Below are 17,480 nucleotides of genomic sequence, written 5' to 3'. Positions count from 1 at the left end.
TTCTGACTGAGCTGTGTCGTTTTTTTTTGTTTACATTTTATTTTTTATGTGTTTTTCTGACTTGGTTTTTCATTGGTTTTCCGTTTTTCCGGCTTTTCAGTTTTCATTTCCCCGCATGTAGGCATGTCTCCGCTTACGAGTGACGAGTCCAAAGGTCTGAAAGCCTGAAACCGAAACCTGAAACGTTGTACGTTTGTGATCTGAAGTCGGCTGAAGTGAAGTTATCACAAATACGTTTTATGGAAGTTACCAAACTTTTCCTTGCCCTCCAAAGCCGCCGAAGTTCATGTCTTCAGATTCTCTTCAAATCTGCAGCCGTTGGCGACTTACCATTCTCTTCATGTATGTACCTTGATCCGACTTGAGATGAGAACATTTACATCCGAACTCGGGCGATTCTGCCGGTGACCGTAATGGCAGTGTGCTGCAGCGTCCACGTGCTATGTACGATGATCACCTGAGTAAGTATTTAGTTTTTGCTTTGTTGCATTCTACCATCACTAGCCATGGTTATGTCCGTCGCTAAAGTTGCTATCGGCAATATTAGTCGCAATCAAGGCAGCGAGTCATCGGGTCATCCTCTGAACTCTCCGCTCGATGATCCATCAGAGAGCAGACTGGAGACTTCAGCAATGTGCCATTTAAGTGCACAAACACTTTCAGTACTTAATTACTACTACTACTACTACTAATGTGCCATTCTAATGGCATTTCCATGCGCTCTGCGACTGCCAACTACCATCGATAGCGATCCTGCCAAAGCTCCTCCGGCAAATTGATCTGCTCATTTCCTGCCAGTAGGGTAGGTGGGGTCAAGAGAACGCACATTTTCGTTTTTTCTGTATTTCTATGAGTGAATCGACTCTTTTGGGGGGAAAAGTGGTCAGGCATCTACCACAAGCCCTCGTGCACTATTGCCTCATGTTGTCTGAATTAAGAAATCAAATCATGGCTGTGACGAATTCTTTAAAAAATTTGTAAATTCGTACTTTTGCCCCATTACCTAAACAGGGGACAGTAGGTAGGTGAAAATTTTATTTTGAAAAACTTTTTCTGGGCTCCAAATCGCTGTTTAGCTCCAGAAAACAACTGAAACTGGTCTCCAAGGGTTCCATTAGTGCCTAACCACTTTTCCTGTGGAAAAAAAAAATAAATCAGTCTCCTTAAGCTCCTAAATAATTTTCGAAGTCAATTTTTTTTTAACAGGAAAAGAAAAAAAGTTCAATTGCCCAAATTGAACTTAAGAACATAAAAATTTATTAAGATACTGCCTTGCCTACTTCTTCTATTGAAGTTCTGATAACCCCCTCCCCCCACTACGCCCCACTTATGAGCGCGTACTTATGCCCCAATCTGATTGCGTATTCTTGTCCCATTTTTGAACATCAGACAACATATTCTAAAACTTTGAACCAAAGCCCCAAGATGAGAAAACAACTATGGATGATTAAAGTCAACACTATGACACTTTTATATGGTGCCAGTCTGATTTTTTCCATCAACTATTGTACTCACAACACATAATACAAACACTAAAAAATCGATCTTTTTGCATGAAAATTGAACTTATTTTCTGGTAACGGTTAAAAAGTCAGCTGGTAAAGGCACCATAGCGATACTTAGATGATTTTGTAGTCAGGTTACGGTACCGCCGAGTAACGTTTTATTCGATGGTACCGCACCGCCGAATAATATTTTATTCGATGATACTGTACCGCCAAATAACGCCATCCATAAACTAATTCTGTATGTTAGACAGGTACAAACTCTTCAGCAACGTTGACTGATTTATGCTCTCCTTGAAGCTATGAAAGTTAAATTGAATTTTTGAAGAATAATGATGTGACTAACTCGGTAATGCCAGTTTTAAATTTCAAGCCCTCAACGTTTTTTTTCTAGATTGCTGGAGCTGGGTAAGAGATATCTCTTCTCAAACTCTCTCAAAGAGGTTACATTTTGGTTACATCCAATACTTATGGGACTGATGGTGGAACACAAAATCACCAAGGAATGATTCTTCGGAAGATTTTCATTGTTTCTCTGTTTCTGTTGCACTTTCTGGACCGACATTTTGGTGAGTATCCTAATGAAATCCTCGAGTTTTTCTATTCAATAACTTCACTAAACTGTTCCGGTGCTTACTACTGAGCCTTGTGTGTGATTTTTTCACTTGATTCTGTATGTTGTATTTATTAATACTTGTCAAGTCTGATATTTTAGCTTAGGAATGAACTTTCCGTAAAGTTTCAGGTCGGTACGGAACAATGAAAAAGTAGGTATGACTAAACCTATCTTGTGCCTCACATAGGAATCAAACATTACCAAAAGACGGATAGGTATAATTAGTTATCAATAAAAAGTCAAACAATAACAAGAGAGATAGCATGAACTCAAAAGTCACTCAGATATCACTTTGCTTGATGAAAGCTGAAATGGTCTCTGTCAATCAACGGATAAGTTACGTTGTTTAGTAAGTATATAAAAGATTTTATTGCCCTCAAGATGATTTTGGTGAATCAAACATAACACTAATTTTATATTTATTTTGTAAAATCATGCTGTTCAAAATCATTGTCACTGACTAAATTGATCTCATTCTTTCAGGATAAGACTAATAGCTTCACTCGGTGTTTTCATGTTTTCAGACCGTATTTTCCCTTCAAAATATTCTCTTGTAATTGGTATCATATCTGCCCAGGAACATCTTGATAGAAGAAATGCTGCAAGGAAAACATGGTTGAAATCCCTCACTCAATCAAAGCAAGTGAAATATTATTTTGTCATTGGAAAGCATTCTTGTCCAGTGCCTACAGAGGATAGACTTTTTATCGAAGAATGCTCAGAGTGGTCCTCAAAATTTTTTAACTGTAAGTTATTTCCTCTGTTTTCAAGGAAAATTATCCAGGAATAAGTTCATGCACTCTTCTAACCAGTAGTATTTATTTTTGACGCTACTCATTAATGAGGGACTGTTAGTAAAGGAAGTCACATACAAGGGAATGAGAGGGTCTGGTTCAGCTCATGTAGAGTAGGAAGGCGGGACACTTACCTGGCATGAAAATTTTTTGAAAGTTTTACGATGAATATATTGATCAGAATTGCTATATTTCAGATGAAAATGGAAGTATTTCAATAAAAAGGAATGTAAATATCAAAAAGGGTACGACCAAAAATGCAGCAAGTTTCTAATTTCCCCATTTCTCAAATTCGTATCGTATTAAAAACACCTTTTTTCTCAAAATTTTTAGAGTGGTACCTTTCCTCCTCTTCCGCCATTCATTTATGAACTGATTGCAATTTTACAAAAAACAAGCAATGTTTATGCCAATGCGAGTTTACCCTCTCATTTTTCTTGTTTATTGCCAGGCGTTGCAAAGTGTTTTGGGAAGTTTCTGCAACGCTAGTGAGTACATACAAACTTTTGTGAAAAGTGGGACAAGGTACCTGAAATCCAGAATTTCAGTATTGGATAATTTTTGATTGGCACCTAACGTTAATTTTCTTTTAGGAGAATGTTCCGTTTTAATTTTAATCCTTGTGATAACTTTTATTTACCTAGGTTTGTATTGTAAGTCCTTTGTGCCTCATCTCCCAAACTCATGATCGTTATACCTTATTAATGATTGTTGACTATAATCAAGAAAATTATTCTTCCCAATAAAAAAAATATTAACGGGTGACATGTCAGATTATTTTATTATTTGTCAGGTGTTAAGATTTAATATTTATATTTTGTTTATTTAAGTGAAGAAAACGGGATATTAAGGCCTTGGGCAACTTCAGAAACTGATAGCAGGAAAGAACCCCACACCATCCTTAAAGGAAATTCCCCTCAGTCAAACCTGATGAGACTTTGATATGTTGCTCAGCTAGTCATTCTGATCGAAAGCTCTCATAGGCCAAAAGAGAGCCTGTATGCGGTTTTCGAGATATTCGCTGTTTTATGTGTGTAAATCGAGTTTTGGGTGGCGCTGTTCGTGCCCTTCCCTTCCAGTCTACTCTGGCCGCTCTCCACTTCCCCGCTACCCATATCCGAGGCTCAAACTTCAAAGCTCACAAGGCTTTGCTCATCGTCACCAGCCTGGGTGGTCTTGGTGATAAGACCACCCGGGAGTAATCATGTGAAACATAAGAAATTTGGGTAAAAATCTCCCGAAATATAGGGAATTTAGATACTGATCAGCATTGCTGGTCTTAAATTTTAAGTTTTAGATGCCCAAATGGTTCTAATGCTGAATTTTGTCTTTTATATCCCCGCATAAACGCAGGGAAAATTCAAGTAAGAACTAAGAAAAAAGAATTTGAAATATTGAAAATACTACAATACCTGTCTAGAAAATCATCTTCTCCCCTCAAATTACCAGTCATCTTGTAATAAAATAAACTAAGTAACTAACATTAATTTTTTTAGCATCCACCAGTTGGGAAGATCATTTTTCTGTCGGTGCAACGAACAAAGACCTAGGCAGTTCCTTCAATCACAATACGGTTTCCCAACAAGCCAGCGAATTTATTTTCATCGTAAACTTTGATATTGTTATTCTGCAAGTTGGAGTTGTATCTGAAGTGATCAAGAATAATGGAGGTTTGGTTTACATCAAGATCTATGATCAGAGGAATTCTGTTCTCCTGGCAACGACTTTCACAAATACATCCTTTTCAGGTATGTCCTAGTCTGTAGTAACAGTAATTTTGTTAATTCGCCTACTCACAGATATTTCTAAAATTTTGGAATAATGCTGGAAAGTTGCTAAACATCTTGATTGAAACACATCCATGGCAAGCTCCCTGTGTCGATTTAACAGTAGTGAATTGTGATAAAATCACGGCATTTTAAAAGAGTGAGAGATAAACGGGACCGATGACCTCCGGTGTTCTCTCCTAATCAGAAATCAATGCCTCTTTAGTTTCCATTTTTGAGAGCTGTAGCCATGGTACAGGCGGAGGTCCTGTCGGATGCATGCTCTATTACCAACCTAGATTGATGGCATTTAGTTTTCCATAGTGCCATGATTTTATCACAATTCTCTGTGACCTTAATCGAAAACTTTTGACAAATGCATTACTCATGTGTATCGTGAAAACATGGCTGTATTTTTAAAAGAGAAAGACAAAACTGCTGTACAATTTTTGAAGTATTCCGGCACTGTCTCCTAATAAATTTTACCTTATTTTATAAGTTTTCAAAACTGTCATAACAAAGATGTCAGAAAACTTCAATTTTGACAAGAAGTACTAATATAGTGTATCTTGAAGAAAAGCAGGCTTCACCTATCTTCACTATATGTCAAAAGATTCTCATTCTTAAAAGAACACAGATTATTTCGTTTCTCTGGATAAAAATTTGAAGAATTCATAAAACGTCTCTAGATCTTGATATGATGTGTGATCCTCTGTCAGCAGATGAGTACTTGTCATCGGCTAAGGTCAACCAGCTATTCCTTCCAAAAGGATTCGAGGGTCGGATTCGGATCGAAGGCAGTAACCAGATTCTCATTCTGGATTCTGCTTCATGCTCTCATGCGAAAACTAATCAGATCCCTCCTGTGGTGCACATATTGCATCCTGTTTCAAATCAACCTTGTTTCCTTGTTGGATTTAAATATGTTTTGCACGGTGAGTTTTCAGCTTTCCGTTATTTATTGTTGCCAGATTGTGCTGAAAAATCAGCTTTATATCCCATTTAAACCCATTTTAAATATCTCACTTAAATGGCACGATCTGGCAACCTTGAGATTATTTGTGATGATCACTGGGCCCAAGCGCTGAATTGAAAAAATCAAGAAGACTGTTCTCGTAGCACAGACAGCACAGTGCGATTAGCACTACCGCCTAGAGGAGAGTTTCATTATTTTTGCAGTATGTACCAAAAGATTCCGTAAAATATCCAACTAAACCGAAAGTTTGGCGGTTTGAGGTTTATAGTTCAATGAGCATGGTTTTGAGACCACCTAAAATTTGAATCTGTGATGTTCAGGGTTCATAATCAAACTTGTGTGACTGATATCAGCTTATTTACATCAGACATGGTGGAATTTTTTCTGATGTCTGACTATTTAAACAGAAAATTAAGCAGCACCCAAACTTGTAATTTTGTGAGTATGTTCTTTATAATCTAGAAAGAATTCATCGAAAGTTTAAATGCATCCTGTGATTTATTTTTTAGGAAATTTATGACATGAGAAGTAATGAGGCAACCAAAAGTGCAGTCAAGCTCATTTTGGTTAAAGTGCACCTTCTTAGTTTAAAAATGAACAGCTTGTAATCTATCCTTTGAGGTATACCTTTTCATTTTCTGTTTTAGTCAGAGAGTACTCGCCTTTGAAGACTCAAATTTCGATTTTTATCATATTCTGACTAAAGACATTCTGATAAATTTTCTTCCAAGAGGTACAATCGCTCTTCAAATTGAACAGCCATACACATCCCATTTGTTTTGTTTATCTCAAATTTAATTGCATTAGATGATATCCAAATAACCAATCAGGAATACTTAAATTTCCCAGCATTACCTATTGTAATTTTGAGAACTCCATCTTCCCCCAAAATTTTCGGGATTATGGTTTGTTATTTTCACTCTTATTTTATTTATAAATTTCTGAGTTATCCTCCAAAAAACATATGATGGTGTGGGTGCTTTTTCAGATGCCAGCAAATTCAAAGAATTCATGAGGAAGAGACAGTATCGCTTCGCTGAACGGCAAAACCAAATTATTCGATTACAGGATAGCTTGGATGAAGAGTTTTCTATTTTCCAGGATATTATATTGCTAGATGTGATTGATGTTTATAAAAATCTGCCATTGAAGGTGTTGACATTCTTCCACTGGTGAGTGGTAATGCAGTGCCTTATCTCTTAACCAAGTTTAATGCAAAATGTCAGAAGTTTAATTTTTTTGAGTTTTTCCACTTCCTTGTGAATACAGATTGGGCCCTGTTCCATATTTATTCTGATAGTATCTGAAAAAGGCTATTAATTCTTCGAGTTTTCGGTAATTTACTCTGTCGTAGAGCAAGACCAAATTGGTAAAATATTGAGAGTTGCTGTCATTTTTTTTTTTTTTTTTTTTTTTTTTGTTAATTGAGCGCTCAAATAGATGTATGACACATTTCAGACGGGTAATCAAAAATTCTCCGTTTTTTCTACTTGAGCTCACGAAGATAACGTTTTTTTTTTTTAATTTGTAATTAACTGATGTTTGTGCAGATACTTGAAAGTATTCATTTTTCTCTCAAATTTCCCTAGCCTTCAATCTCTTATTTTTGGAGGGAAATTACGTAATATTTGAGGAATGAATGTAATTTAGATAGGTTAATATACTTGAAATTCCTGTAGAGAGGGATAGAATTCCTTAAAAATCAAGTAAACTTACTTACTTCCCAACTGAGTTAGCTGAGTTTTCCACGATCAATTCCAGAACCAATATATCAAATTTTGGAAATGCCGGATGATGACCATTTGAATTATGCACATGCAATAAAACTTTGTAAATGAGTTGTTTAAGATAGTACGACTTCTTCCCCCCCCCTTCCTTTTTTTTTTTTTTAGAGAATGTGCATGTACTGTGTGTCATGTATTTTAATAAATTCAAAAGTTTGTTTTAAACGGACATTCCAACAAAGACCATTCTGCACAGGTCAGTCATTTCTGTGGGCAAGTTTGAAGAGTGGACTACCACAAGACAACCGGAAGTTTGAATGCAATGAATTGTGAATTCCTTATCAGACTTGGTCACTAAACTGGGTCTTAACCAGAAAACAACCAGGAAGTTTAATTTTTCAGGTGTTTACCACATTTTCCAGAGCCCTACCGGCTCTTGATAATGAAATAGAGAGGAGCAGTGTCGCAGCAATAATCTAAGCTGCACTAGTTTTTCAGCACCATGTTTGGCATAGCGCCCCTTATTTTTAGACGCATGTGGCACATGGCCCCTGATAAAGTTAGAACACCACTTCAAAAATCCAGTAAAAACCTTTATTCCTTTGGTCGTTTATGGCTCATTTAAACTGAATGCTTCTAGAGAGTTCAAAACCAATGATCCTAGACAAATTTTAATAAAATCAAGACAAGATGGTTTTTTTTTTTTTAAATTGTCAAATTTCAGTGATGAACAGTTTATCCTCACATTCATCACTTCAAAAAGCAATTAATATCCTGAGAAATCAAGGCATTCTGATTTTTCGCAATCCTAAGCAAATGGCAAAAAATAACCTCAGAATTACTGATAATTGTTCAATATTGTTTAGTGTCCTAATTAACTTCTTAAATGACGGCTTGATAGTCAGGAAAAAATGTGAAACCAGTACAGATTTTTTTTTTCCTTCTTAAAATTCTGTAGACACTCATTAATCAATCAAAGCTTATAAAAATATTTAGTTATAAAGTATTGATTTGAACTTAATGTCTAATACTGGGTCCCACGAAGAGAAAAAAACTTCAGACCTCTGTTTGTCTACTCCATGGTGTGTTACTCGGTTTCTTTGTACCACATTCAGCTCAATCATTTCTCAATAATTGTTTTAGAAATAATCCTTAAGAATGTACCTACTTGAATATGGATGGCTATGGAACAATACGCTTAACTTTGGCAAACATGAGTCAGCGACTTTGCCGTATTCTACAGTATAAGACATGCAAACTGCTGTTTTTAGTTTTTTTTAATCCCGCATAGGAGCACAATAATTTATAGAAAATTGCAAACATGACCTCAAAATTACAAAAATGGCCAAGGTTTTTCTTTGTCTTATGAAATTGTCAGTTTGTAGGTAGGCGACATTGTTCATGAGACATGGATATGCTTTCTTCATTCTTTTTAGTCAGTGTGAGCTTGGACCGAAAATTGATCAGCAATTTGTTTTTTGACAGGATGGCAAAAAACATCGCTTTTGATTATGCTTTGAAAACGGATGACGATACCATAATCAACATCGACAAGGTTTTAGCAGAAGTGGAAGATTCAATACGGAACAAAAGGACCTGGGACTGGTGGAGCTGCTTCAGATCGATGTGGCCTGTCATGGACATCGGGAAATGGCGAGAGTACAATTTAATTTCTCAAACTTACCCAGAGTTTCCATCAGGTGCTGGGTATGTACTACGAAGGAATCTGATCGAATACCTTTCAAGAAATTTTGATCTCATGTTTAAGCACTTCCAAGGGGAGGATGTGTCGATGGGTATTTGGATGAGTCCCATCTTTCCTGTGAAACTCGTTGGGAGGTCTTGTCACTGGGCCTGTGACAATGAGTTTAGGTCTTATTCTTGCAATGTTGCCAACCTTGATGTTACTAAATTTAGTAATTATTGGAAACTCTTGAAGAAAAGTTGACAATGACTAAAAAAATTTGTGGTGTTAAGGAACCCAGAAGCACAATCCTGCTCCGAACAGAAACAGAATGTTAGAAGTAATATTGAAGCAACTCATAAAAGTTGTGAGTGTCAATGCATCTGGGTCTGCTTGAAAGAAAAACCGAAATGTTTCTGCGTTCTCTCTTACTCTCTTCAAAAATCCAAGCACCGACAGTCCTTCACGGAGGGCCGTGATGGCAGTCTGTGGCTTCACGAGGATATGAACATTCAACAAGTCTGAAAGCAAAGGAGGAGAGGAAGTAGTTAACATCACTATATGTTTTGGGTGCAATAATGACTCGATTATGAATGATCCAGAACATATTTCCAGATAATTGTCAAGCTTTCAATCTTTCAACCAGTGTTACGTCCTTTTTGCAAAGAGGTATATGCATCTCCCATAAGAATTGGGCCCAGAACGGAATCTTGTCATACTTTCACCTTTTGTAGAGGAAGGTTAGAGAAGTTAAAAAATGGCGGAGTTTTTGATCCAGCCCCCACAAGGGAAGAGGATTAAGGAAAAATCAACTTCTGGGCATAACTTTTAAACAGTTGCAGCTATTGAGTTGAACTTTTCTTTCAAATGAAAGAGCATAAAAAGACCTTCCTATTGAGTATAAGAAATTGAGAATCGGTCAATTTTTGACAAAGTTATGGCCCATTGAATTTTTTGAAAAATTTTAATTTGGGATTTTTCAATTTTTCGATATGGAGGGTCCCACAAAATGTTATGAATATGTGTTCAAAATATAGCCCAGTTTTTTCCTTTAAAATGAGCTAAAGAACATGTTGGGGAAATGCTTAGTTGCGAAGTTACGCTTTTTCAAAGTTAACACGACAGGGTCCGTATATGGGTCTCAGGCCAGAGTCCTGCAGCTGCGCCCAGGAGCACCCTGTTTCACGCTGATCTTCGTAATTTTTTAGCATTGTACAGCATTTTGACCATTTAGTAAGCATACATATAAGGATGAATATGCCGTAGATAATTTCCCCTCCCTTTTTTCTATTTCATGAAAACAAATATGGAATTTGGAAACGTCGCACTAAAGATTAGCATGCTTGTTATTTTTGTCTTGAATGGCTTCTGCAATTTGCTAGTATGCATATGATCATCATTAAAAGACAAAAGAGAGTTCTGATCATTGATTTTGGGTAAAAAAAATAGTAGACAATACAATAAAAGACAATCATGACAGTAAAATTATATTTACCGTGATACAGCTTTTTATTCATCATTGTCTGGATCCGGCCTTTTATTGTTGTCTCCTTCATCTTTTGGGTCCGAGAATTCAAAGTCGGATTTCATTAGCGGAAAACTTTCGTTTTAGGTAGCCGGAGGAGCGATTTTCTTATGGCGCCCATAGAACAAGTACCACAATATACATATGTTGTGAGCGCAAGGGTTTATAGTACATGCCCAGTTTTTACAAGAACAGTAATGTCCAATAACAGCTTTATGGGATGATTGACTCATGTTAATCAAAATAAAATTGTGATAAACTTTATTCGCGAAAGAATGTGAGCTTTTAAAAAAAAGGGGGATTTGACATTGATTTTATATTTTCTAAAATCTGGCGAAGAATTATCGTTTGTCTCTTGAAAATTATATTTTCCCCTCGCTGAATGATCCACGATATAACTTCTTGCGAGCCGTTGTTGATATGATCCCTATAGAGCTTCCAAATCATCAATTGACCATTTTGGCAATTGTTTAAAGTATTGATCTGTAAGATCTTCAAATATCACACTTTTTCGGGTCCAATTGCCATCTTCAACGATTTTTTTTACATTTTTTGGCATAGAACGCCGTTGCAACATGTCAGTGACAATTTCCTTACTATCCGAGTCACTATACTGACTGACATTGGAAAAAATAATTATGAATTGTGCACGCAATTCTTACGTCTTGATATATATGTGGCACAGAACTTGAAACAACAGGATTGCAGAAATACTTGAATCTTTCTAGGGAACTATTAATTAGTCCATTCGATTACCCACAGGACCTTTGTACAAAGTCTCCTCTCGTTTGCTTCTCGAGTCGAAAGCTAAGCGTTGTCTGTCCTCGGAATTGGGATGGACACAACAACACCATGCTTTTCTAAGTAATTTTTCACATTTTGAAACCCGCAATCCAAAACAAAAATATCGCCCGGCTTGAAAAGAGATTTGAACCAATCACAGCGTATGATTATCTTTAAAATATCAGCGTCACTGATACTCTCGGCCCAAAATTGGTTTGGTCCTAAGGAGTTAACAATTAAACCGTTTGTCGTGGTACACTGCATTGGTTTAACGTAATTTTTCTTTTTATGTCCCGAGTAGGTTGCTCGCTGAAATGAAAAATTTTCGCCTTTATGCAAATAAATGTAGGTGCCAGCCCACACTGTGATCTTGTCATCACTTGCAGCAACACCATGAATAGTTTGCGGCTTGCCTTTGTTACAAATTTTTTTTTTTTTTTTTTTGCAATTTGCAATTGGTGCTGTATCTGGTGCTGTTGCACCATCACAGTCACCGGCACGCTTATCTGTGCGCCAACCACAACCTCTGTCTGTGTATCTTTATTTGCTTTCTCTTGCCGCTCTCCTTGGAGGTGATCGAGCTTCATCGCTCGAAGCTCCGCCTTCGTTGCTTGAAGCTCTGCCTCCGTTGCTTGAAGCTTTGCTGTTAACTCCGCCATGCGGAGTTCGAGCAACGCAGCTCAATCACCCTCCTGTGCCGCAATTTGGCTGAGCTCTGATACTGTCTCCGCACAGTGCACGTTGTTGCATTGAAATTAGTGAGAATACGAGCTCTGTAAGCCACAGTACGTCAATATAATACTGAGCTGCTTATCTTCAATAATACTATCTCTTGAAGGAAACATTAATTCAATTTCATTCACAGCAATTGTACAACCATGCACTTACATTGCACTGCTAACGCAGCTTATTTTTGGGAGTCAGTCGGACTCATTGAGTGCGCAGTTTATTCAGTCTTTCGTAACATGCCAAGTCATCTCAAGTGAGGATGATGTTTTTCCCAAATAAAATTGTTTCTCAAATAACCCATGTAGTTTATCTAACAACCCACGACGTCTCTTTCCATCAAATTCTGCAGTCCGTCCGGGTGGAAACGTTTCAGAACATCATTCTCCTCAAAAAAATTTTTGGCGGTACCGATCATCTATTCTCTTGAACTCTTTCAAGGCGTTCTTCAACGTCTCATCGTACACTTCATCAATGTTCGGTTGTAATGTTTGTAAGTTACAAACTTGGGAAAAGAGGATTGGTGCAAAAAAATGGGGGGCAGAGCCGTAGAGGCAGATTAGGACAATGACCATGCAGATGTGTCCAACATATTCCTTCTCTTCAGTAGAATTGTTTGTCAGTGGTCTGAAGACCCGTGCATTAGATGGCCTGCTGAATATGCCTGATGAACGGATTTCATTTCGGCAAATCCTGAAACATTCTTTTGTGAGCCGGAATCTGTGAGCTATCATCTGATTACTTCTTTGTCCCTGAAAAGCTATGACTTCTCGTAAAGGCAGCCATAGACTTGGCATCTAAGGTTCTCACCTCCATTTTTGCTACACATTTCCGTCGTTTCTCTTCAACCCTAAGTCCAACAATGATTTGAAATTCAGGCTTGTCCTTGTTTCCTAAAGACAGAATAAAAATTTAACCCTCAGCAGCTTCCCCTCCCTTCAATATGATACATTTTGACAAATTTTCCCATCGCTGTCTTGAATAGGTAATCCTTTTTTGAGTGAACTGTTCGAACATGCCATCTTCCATATCATCTGCTATTGAATAAGCGGTCGATTCCAGATTTGCATGTGCTGTTGATGTACTTGCACAAGTGAACGGCATGGATGTGCTGGCCATGTGTACCGACGAGTTCCAGTCATTTGGAGGAGGAGTTGTATGCTCCTTCAAGAATCGATTTTTTAGACTCATTGGTAACAAAATGACAATAATAAGCGGTTTTTTGTTTGAGGAAATTTAATGTGACATTTTGTGCTCACAGGAAGTAATACTTACTTGCATGCAAGGACTTCTTTAAATTGCTGTAAGCACCCACTCCGCGTATCCTCCCGCCCACTGGCCAGCTTCTTAAATGCACTGGCCAGCCTCTAGGCAGGCTTTGTGCAGGATGTATAAAATGATTCTTCTCTTTTTGAGGAGGTTTTAGGTTTTTTAGGAGGGTCAGGTTCTGAATTAAATGATGAGTATCTCGGTAGGAGATGATTTATCTCCAGCAGAGAGAATTTATTACTAATACTTGTGATCCCCAGGTTTGGGAATGACTTCACTGTGTTAACAAGGGTTTTTTTTGTACGGAATTTATAATCATCATTATATGAACCTACTATTGTTTTGGCTTCGGAGTAGCTTATGTTGTTTGCCGCTATGATACCATTAATTTTGGCTTGTTTTTTCCTTTCTGGACATTTCAGGTCTGTTGGTGGATGGGCTCGTTTGCAGTTCAGGCACTTAATCTTTTCTTTGGTTACACATTCCCCTGCATGGGACGGTAATCCGCATAGGCGGCTTGTTTTTTTGCCTCTGCAAAATTTACTTATATGCCCAAACTTCATACAGTTGTTACATTGGGTGACCGGCTTGATGTGGAGTTTCACCTCCGCCTTGAAGTAGTCAAACAATACGAAGTTTGTGATTGAGTTAGCTAGGAAAGTGACTGAGATCATTGGAATCGGGTATTTTTCTTTCTTAATTCTATCGTATTTATACATTCTATTTATAGAGTAAATTTCATGAGAGGAGATAATCATTTCTGAGAGTTCCGTTTCGGAGAATTCAACAGGAATGTCCCTAATAACTCCTTTAGTTAACAGTCGATACTTTGGGATGAAGCAATTGTAGTTAGGGTCCTTGGCTTGGAAGTTCGCTACAAAGCTATCTGCGTCTTACTGGTTCAATATGGAGTGTTACTGGTTCAATATAGAGTTTCACCTCCGCCTTAAAGTAATCAAACATTACAAAGTTAGGAATTGAATTTGCTAGGAATGTAACTGAGATCACCGGAATGGGAAATTTTTCTAAGATTGTAAAGTAAGGGAAAAGTAATACTTACTTGCACTACTGATAAAACTTTTTCAACGAATTCACCCGTCCACTGGGCGGGTTGATACAAGTGGCAAAACAGCTGGCTTAAAAGGTATAAGCTGTAAGCACCTCAGGATATCAATATAGTCTCATACTCTGCAACCGCTACACTCTATATATAGTACGCCCACGTCCAGTATTTGCTGTCTCAGTTTTCCTGAGACCTCCAAGATCCATGTTGATACCCTCACATTTCTTGTTTTCTTTTTGATTCCTTTCCCAACAGCCTTTTTCAAAAGGCTGTATCATTATTCTTGCAGTTTTTTCATTAGATTTCTTCAAAGAAAGCTTCAACTTCTGGGACATAAGAGCGTAGTTTAATAATAATAATATAAAATTTGAATGGAAAATTTTAAAAAAATGTTTTGTTGGGGAAAAAGAGATATCAAACAATGAATTTCCTGAGAGTTTTTGATGTTGGCATTCAACCCAAACACAATAAAAAAATTAGAATTGAAATAACAATTCAGGGTACGAAATAAAGAGAAGGAAATATTAAGAAATTGAAAAATTTTATAAATACGAAAAACTTAAAAAATTAATTATCTGCACAAATTGCAAAAGGATGGGAACAATATGAAGCACTTAATAAATATATTTTACTTTAACCTAACTCTATAACCCTTTGAATGACGTTGTTTATTTTCCTTATGAGAGTTATACATATGAAAGTTTATCCATCAAAAGTGTAGGGCAATACATACAAGCATGACAATTATTTAGGCCTAAAGCTAATTCGATTCCCCTGCCCTGATTACTTTAAGCAAAAAAAAAAAATACTTGGGCAGTCATTAGATTAAAAAAGATTAACAGGAAGTCGGAGAAAAAAATGTTCCGAGTCAGAAAAATCAATAGGCAAAAAAGGCATGAGAAACATATGCAAAAAAAAGAAACCTATTTCGTAGGCATATTAAGAAAATAAAAAAATACTTGGTTCATCTAGTCTTGATGACTAGTGATAAGAATTACGCGCTGAAAGTATTGAGAATAGGCACATAAGTACATTATAATGTGCACAACAAAATGCAGAGTATTCTGTATTCTATTATTCGACATCATCTTAAAGAGGGCTTTGAGGCGACCTTGATCGCCTCGAGCCAGAGGCATTGCTGCTGCTACTACTATGTGGGCTAAGTCGAGGGCTGCTGCGATGAGGGCTTCGTGACCTACATCTTTCTTCCCATAGCAATTCTTTGGAGATGTGGTCAGTTCCTGGTCTTTGCTTCCCTTTAGAGGAAGAGGTGTCATTGCTACTTCGGAGTGAGCTGTCATGTGGAGGGCTTTTGCGATGAGGGCTACATGATTTAGATTTTTCTTCTCGTAGGTATTCTTTGGAGATGTTTTCAGTTCCTGTTCTTCGCTTAACTTTAGAAGAAGAGGTGTCGCTGCCACTACAGCTAGGGCTACTAGAGCTATGAGGTCTGGATTTTTCTTTCCTTTGCAGTTCTGTTTCCTCTATATTGGCTGGGCTCTGGGATAGTCAAATTTAGAGTCTTTTATTTTCGAAAATATCAACATCACTGGCTAGGGAGCTAAGGATTTCCTCCTGGGAGTATTCAAGGGGGACATCCCTTATAACACCTTTCTTGATCAATTTATATTGGAGGATAAAGGATCTGAACTTCTCTGGAAAAACTGGTGATAGGAAATGCTCAATCCATCTATGTCAGTTCTAAAGTTGCACAGTTCACCTCTATTCTTGACAATGTTCATCATCTCCTACACATCTCTGGCAAAGTCCCGGGACTCAGCAGCTAAAATTTTGGGCGAATCAAAATCAAAATGGTGCCCCAATTCATCTTCATGTTGGTGTCACAGAAATTGTCCTTCGATATTCGAATTATAAAATAAATGTTTTGCTTTTTGCACACCATGCCGCATTGTATGCATGGTCAGTTGGTCATCACAGAAAGTTAAGGGGTTAAAAATTCTTATCATTGAGAATAGCAGTTTAAATAAAGCTTACATCACTATTGGTCAAATATTAAACATAGATCAAGTCTCTATCAACCAGAACAACTTCACCGCAGGATTCCTTGCATTTTGGAAGGGACCCGCTCAAATTTAAAAGATCTGCCATCTGACCGCAAAGCTTCGGCTATTTTTTCCTCCAAAAGTGAAGGTATGACATTTTTGACCTGACTGAATTGTTTCCGTCGCTTGAGTTACTTGAACAGTGGATAAATGATTGCTAAAGATTATACATGATACTTACTTTCGGAATCAAGGATTCATAGATATTATTATTTTTCTTCTCCATTGTATGAGAACGACACTACGACAGCGATAAGAATTAATGTCTCTTTCTTGCATTGATGAAATTCCACTTAGAAATTCGAATGTAAATGTGTTGCAGTAACTGAAGTCACTCAGAGATGGCGTTACTTTTATTAGGAGGTGGTCGTTTCATAACTTTTAGTCTCAGAAGATTAGATGTTTGCAACGCTGAATTCACCTTAGTCTGCAAAGCAAGTGTTTTTGAAGCAAGTTATATTTTAACAGGTTGAAGGAAAAGAATACCATTCTATCTGTGGTTAATCCTAAAATTCCAAAAGACTCATGTCCCTCTGATCTGAAAGAACATCCTTGTTTTAAGGATGTTTATTTTGGCAAGATTGTAAACTTATACAGCTTTTCTTTAATCGCGAAGATGATAGTTTTTCTAATTTTTTTTTTTTTTTTTTTTATTCTCTATGTCCTATTTTGACGATTTATTATTTCTGTCTCGTTTTGTTATTCAATTTTCTCCTCACTGGTTGGACATTTACTTTGAATTAAATTTTATTATTAGAAAATTACTTGTTTCTCTTATTCATACTTATTTTCCTTCAATTTTTGTTTTTTTTTTTCAATGTATGCATTCCTAAAATAACTCTAGAATTTTCTTTATTGGTAGATGAAAATATCCCCCTTGCTATATATCAATGGCCAAAGTGAAGAACTATGTATTTCAGTTAACCGTTCGCAACGTTGCAGACTTTCTGTCATACATTATTTTTTCTTCAAGAAACTGGTCAACT

The 17,480-nt window shown here is 37.0% G+C and overlaps 1 protein-coding gene across 4 annotated transcripts; it reads left to right on the top strand.

Annotated features, from left to right (window-relative positions):
• The first annotated feature begins 57 nt into the window (after window positions 1–57).
• LOC109031387 (UDP-GalNAc:beta-1,3-N-acetylgalactosaminyltransferase 2) lies at window positions 58–17,258 on the top strand. Of its 4 annotated transcripts, XM_072300817.1 has the most exons (8): window positions 58–461; window positions 1,900–2,074; window positions 2,646–2,867; window positions 4,412–4,663; window positions 5,401–5,616; window positions 6,646–6,829; window positions 8,867–9,088; window positions 13,791–17,258. In XM_072300817.1, exons 2-8 carry the CDS (start codon window positions 2,011–2,013, stop codon window positions 13,987–13,989), a joined length of 1,359 nt encoding a protein of 452 aa, XP_072156918.1. In that variant the 5' UTR covers window positions 58–461; window positions 1,900–2,010; the 3' UTR covers window positions 13,990–17,258. The 4 variants fall into 4 exon arrangements, with proteins under 4 accessions (XP_072156918.1, XP_072156916.1, XP_018898416.2 ...); XM_072300815.1 differs by lacking the exon at window positions 13,791–17,258 and having other exon boundaries at window positions 58–444; window positions 8,867–12,433; XM_019042871.2 differs by lacking the exon at window positions 13,791–17,258 and having other exon boundaries at window positions 59–461; window positions 8,867–12,433.
• Window positions 17,259–17,480: the final 222 nt, after the last annotated feature.

The sequence above is a fragment of the Bemisia tabaci genome, chromosome 5, assembly GCF_918797505.1.
Source record: "Bemisia tabaci chromosome 5, PGI_BMITA_v3".
Taxonomy (NCBI): domain Eukaryota; kingdom Metazoa; phylum Arthropoda; class Insecta; order Hemiptera; family Aleyrodidae; genus Bemisia; species Bemisia tabaci.
This window is presented reverse-complemented; position numbering and strand designations above follow the sequence as displayed.

What these genes read in the sequence shown, in the direction of transcription:
- LOC109031387 (XM_072300815.1), top strand. Translation starts at nt 2,011, where the DNA reads ATGATTCTTCGGAAGATTTTCATTGTTTCTCTGTTTCTGTTGCACTTT. An exon ending in GTCCTCAAAATTTTTTAACT is followed by an intron (nt 2,868 to 4,411) that starts GTAAGTTATTTC and finishes TAATTTTTTTAG; the next exon opens with CATCCACCAGTTGGGAAGAT. An exon ending in GTGTTGACATTCTTCCACTG is followed by an intron (nt 6,830 to 8,866) that starts GTGAGTGGTAAT and finishes GTTTTTTGACAG; the next exon opens with GATGGCAAAAAACATCGCTT.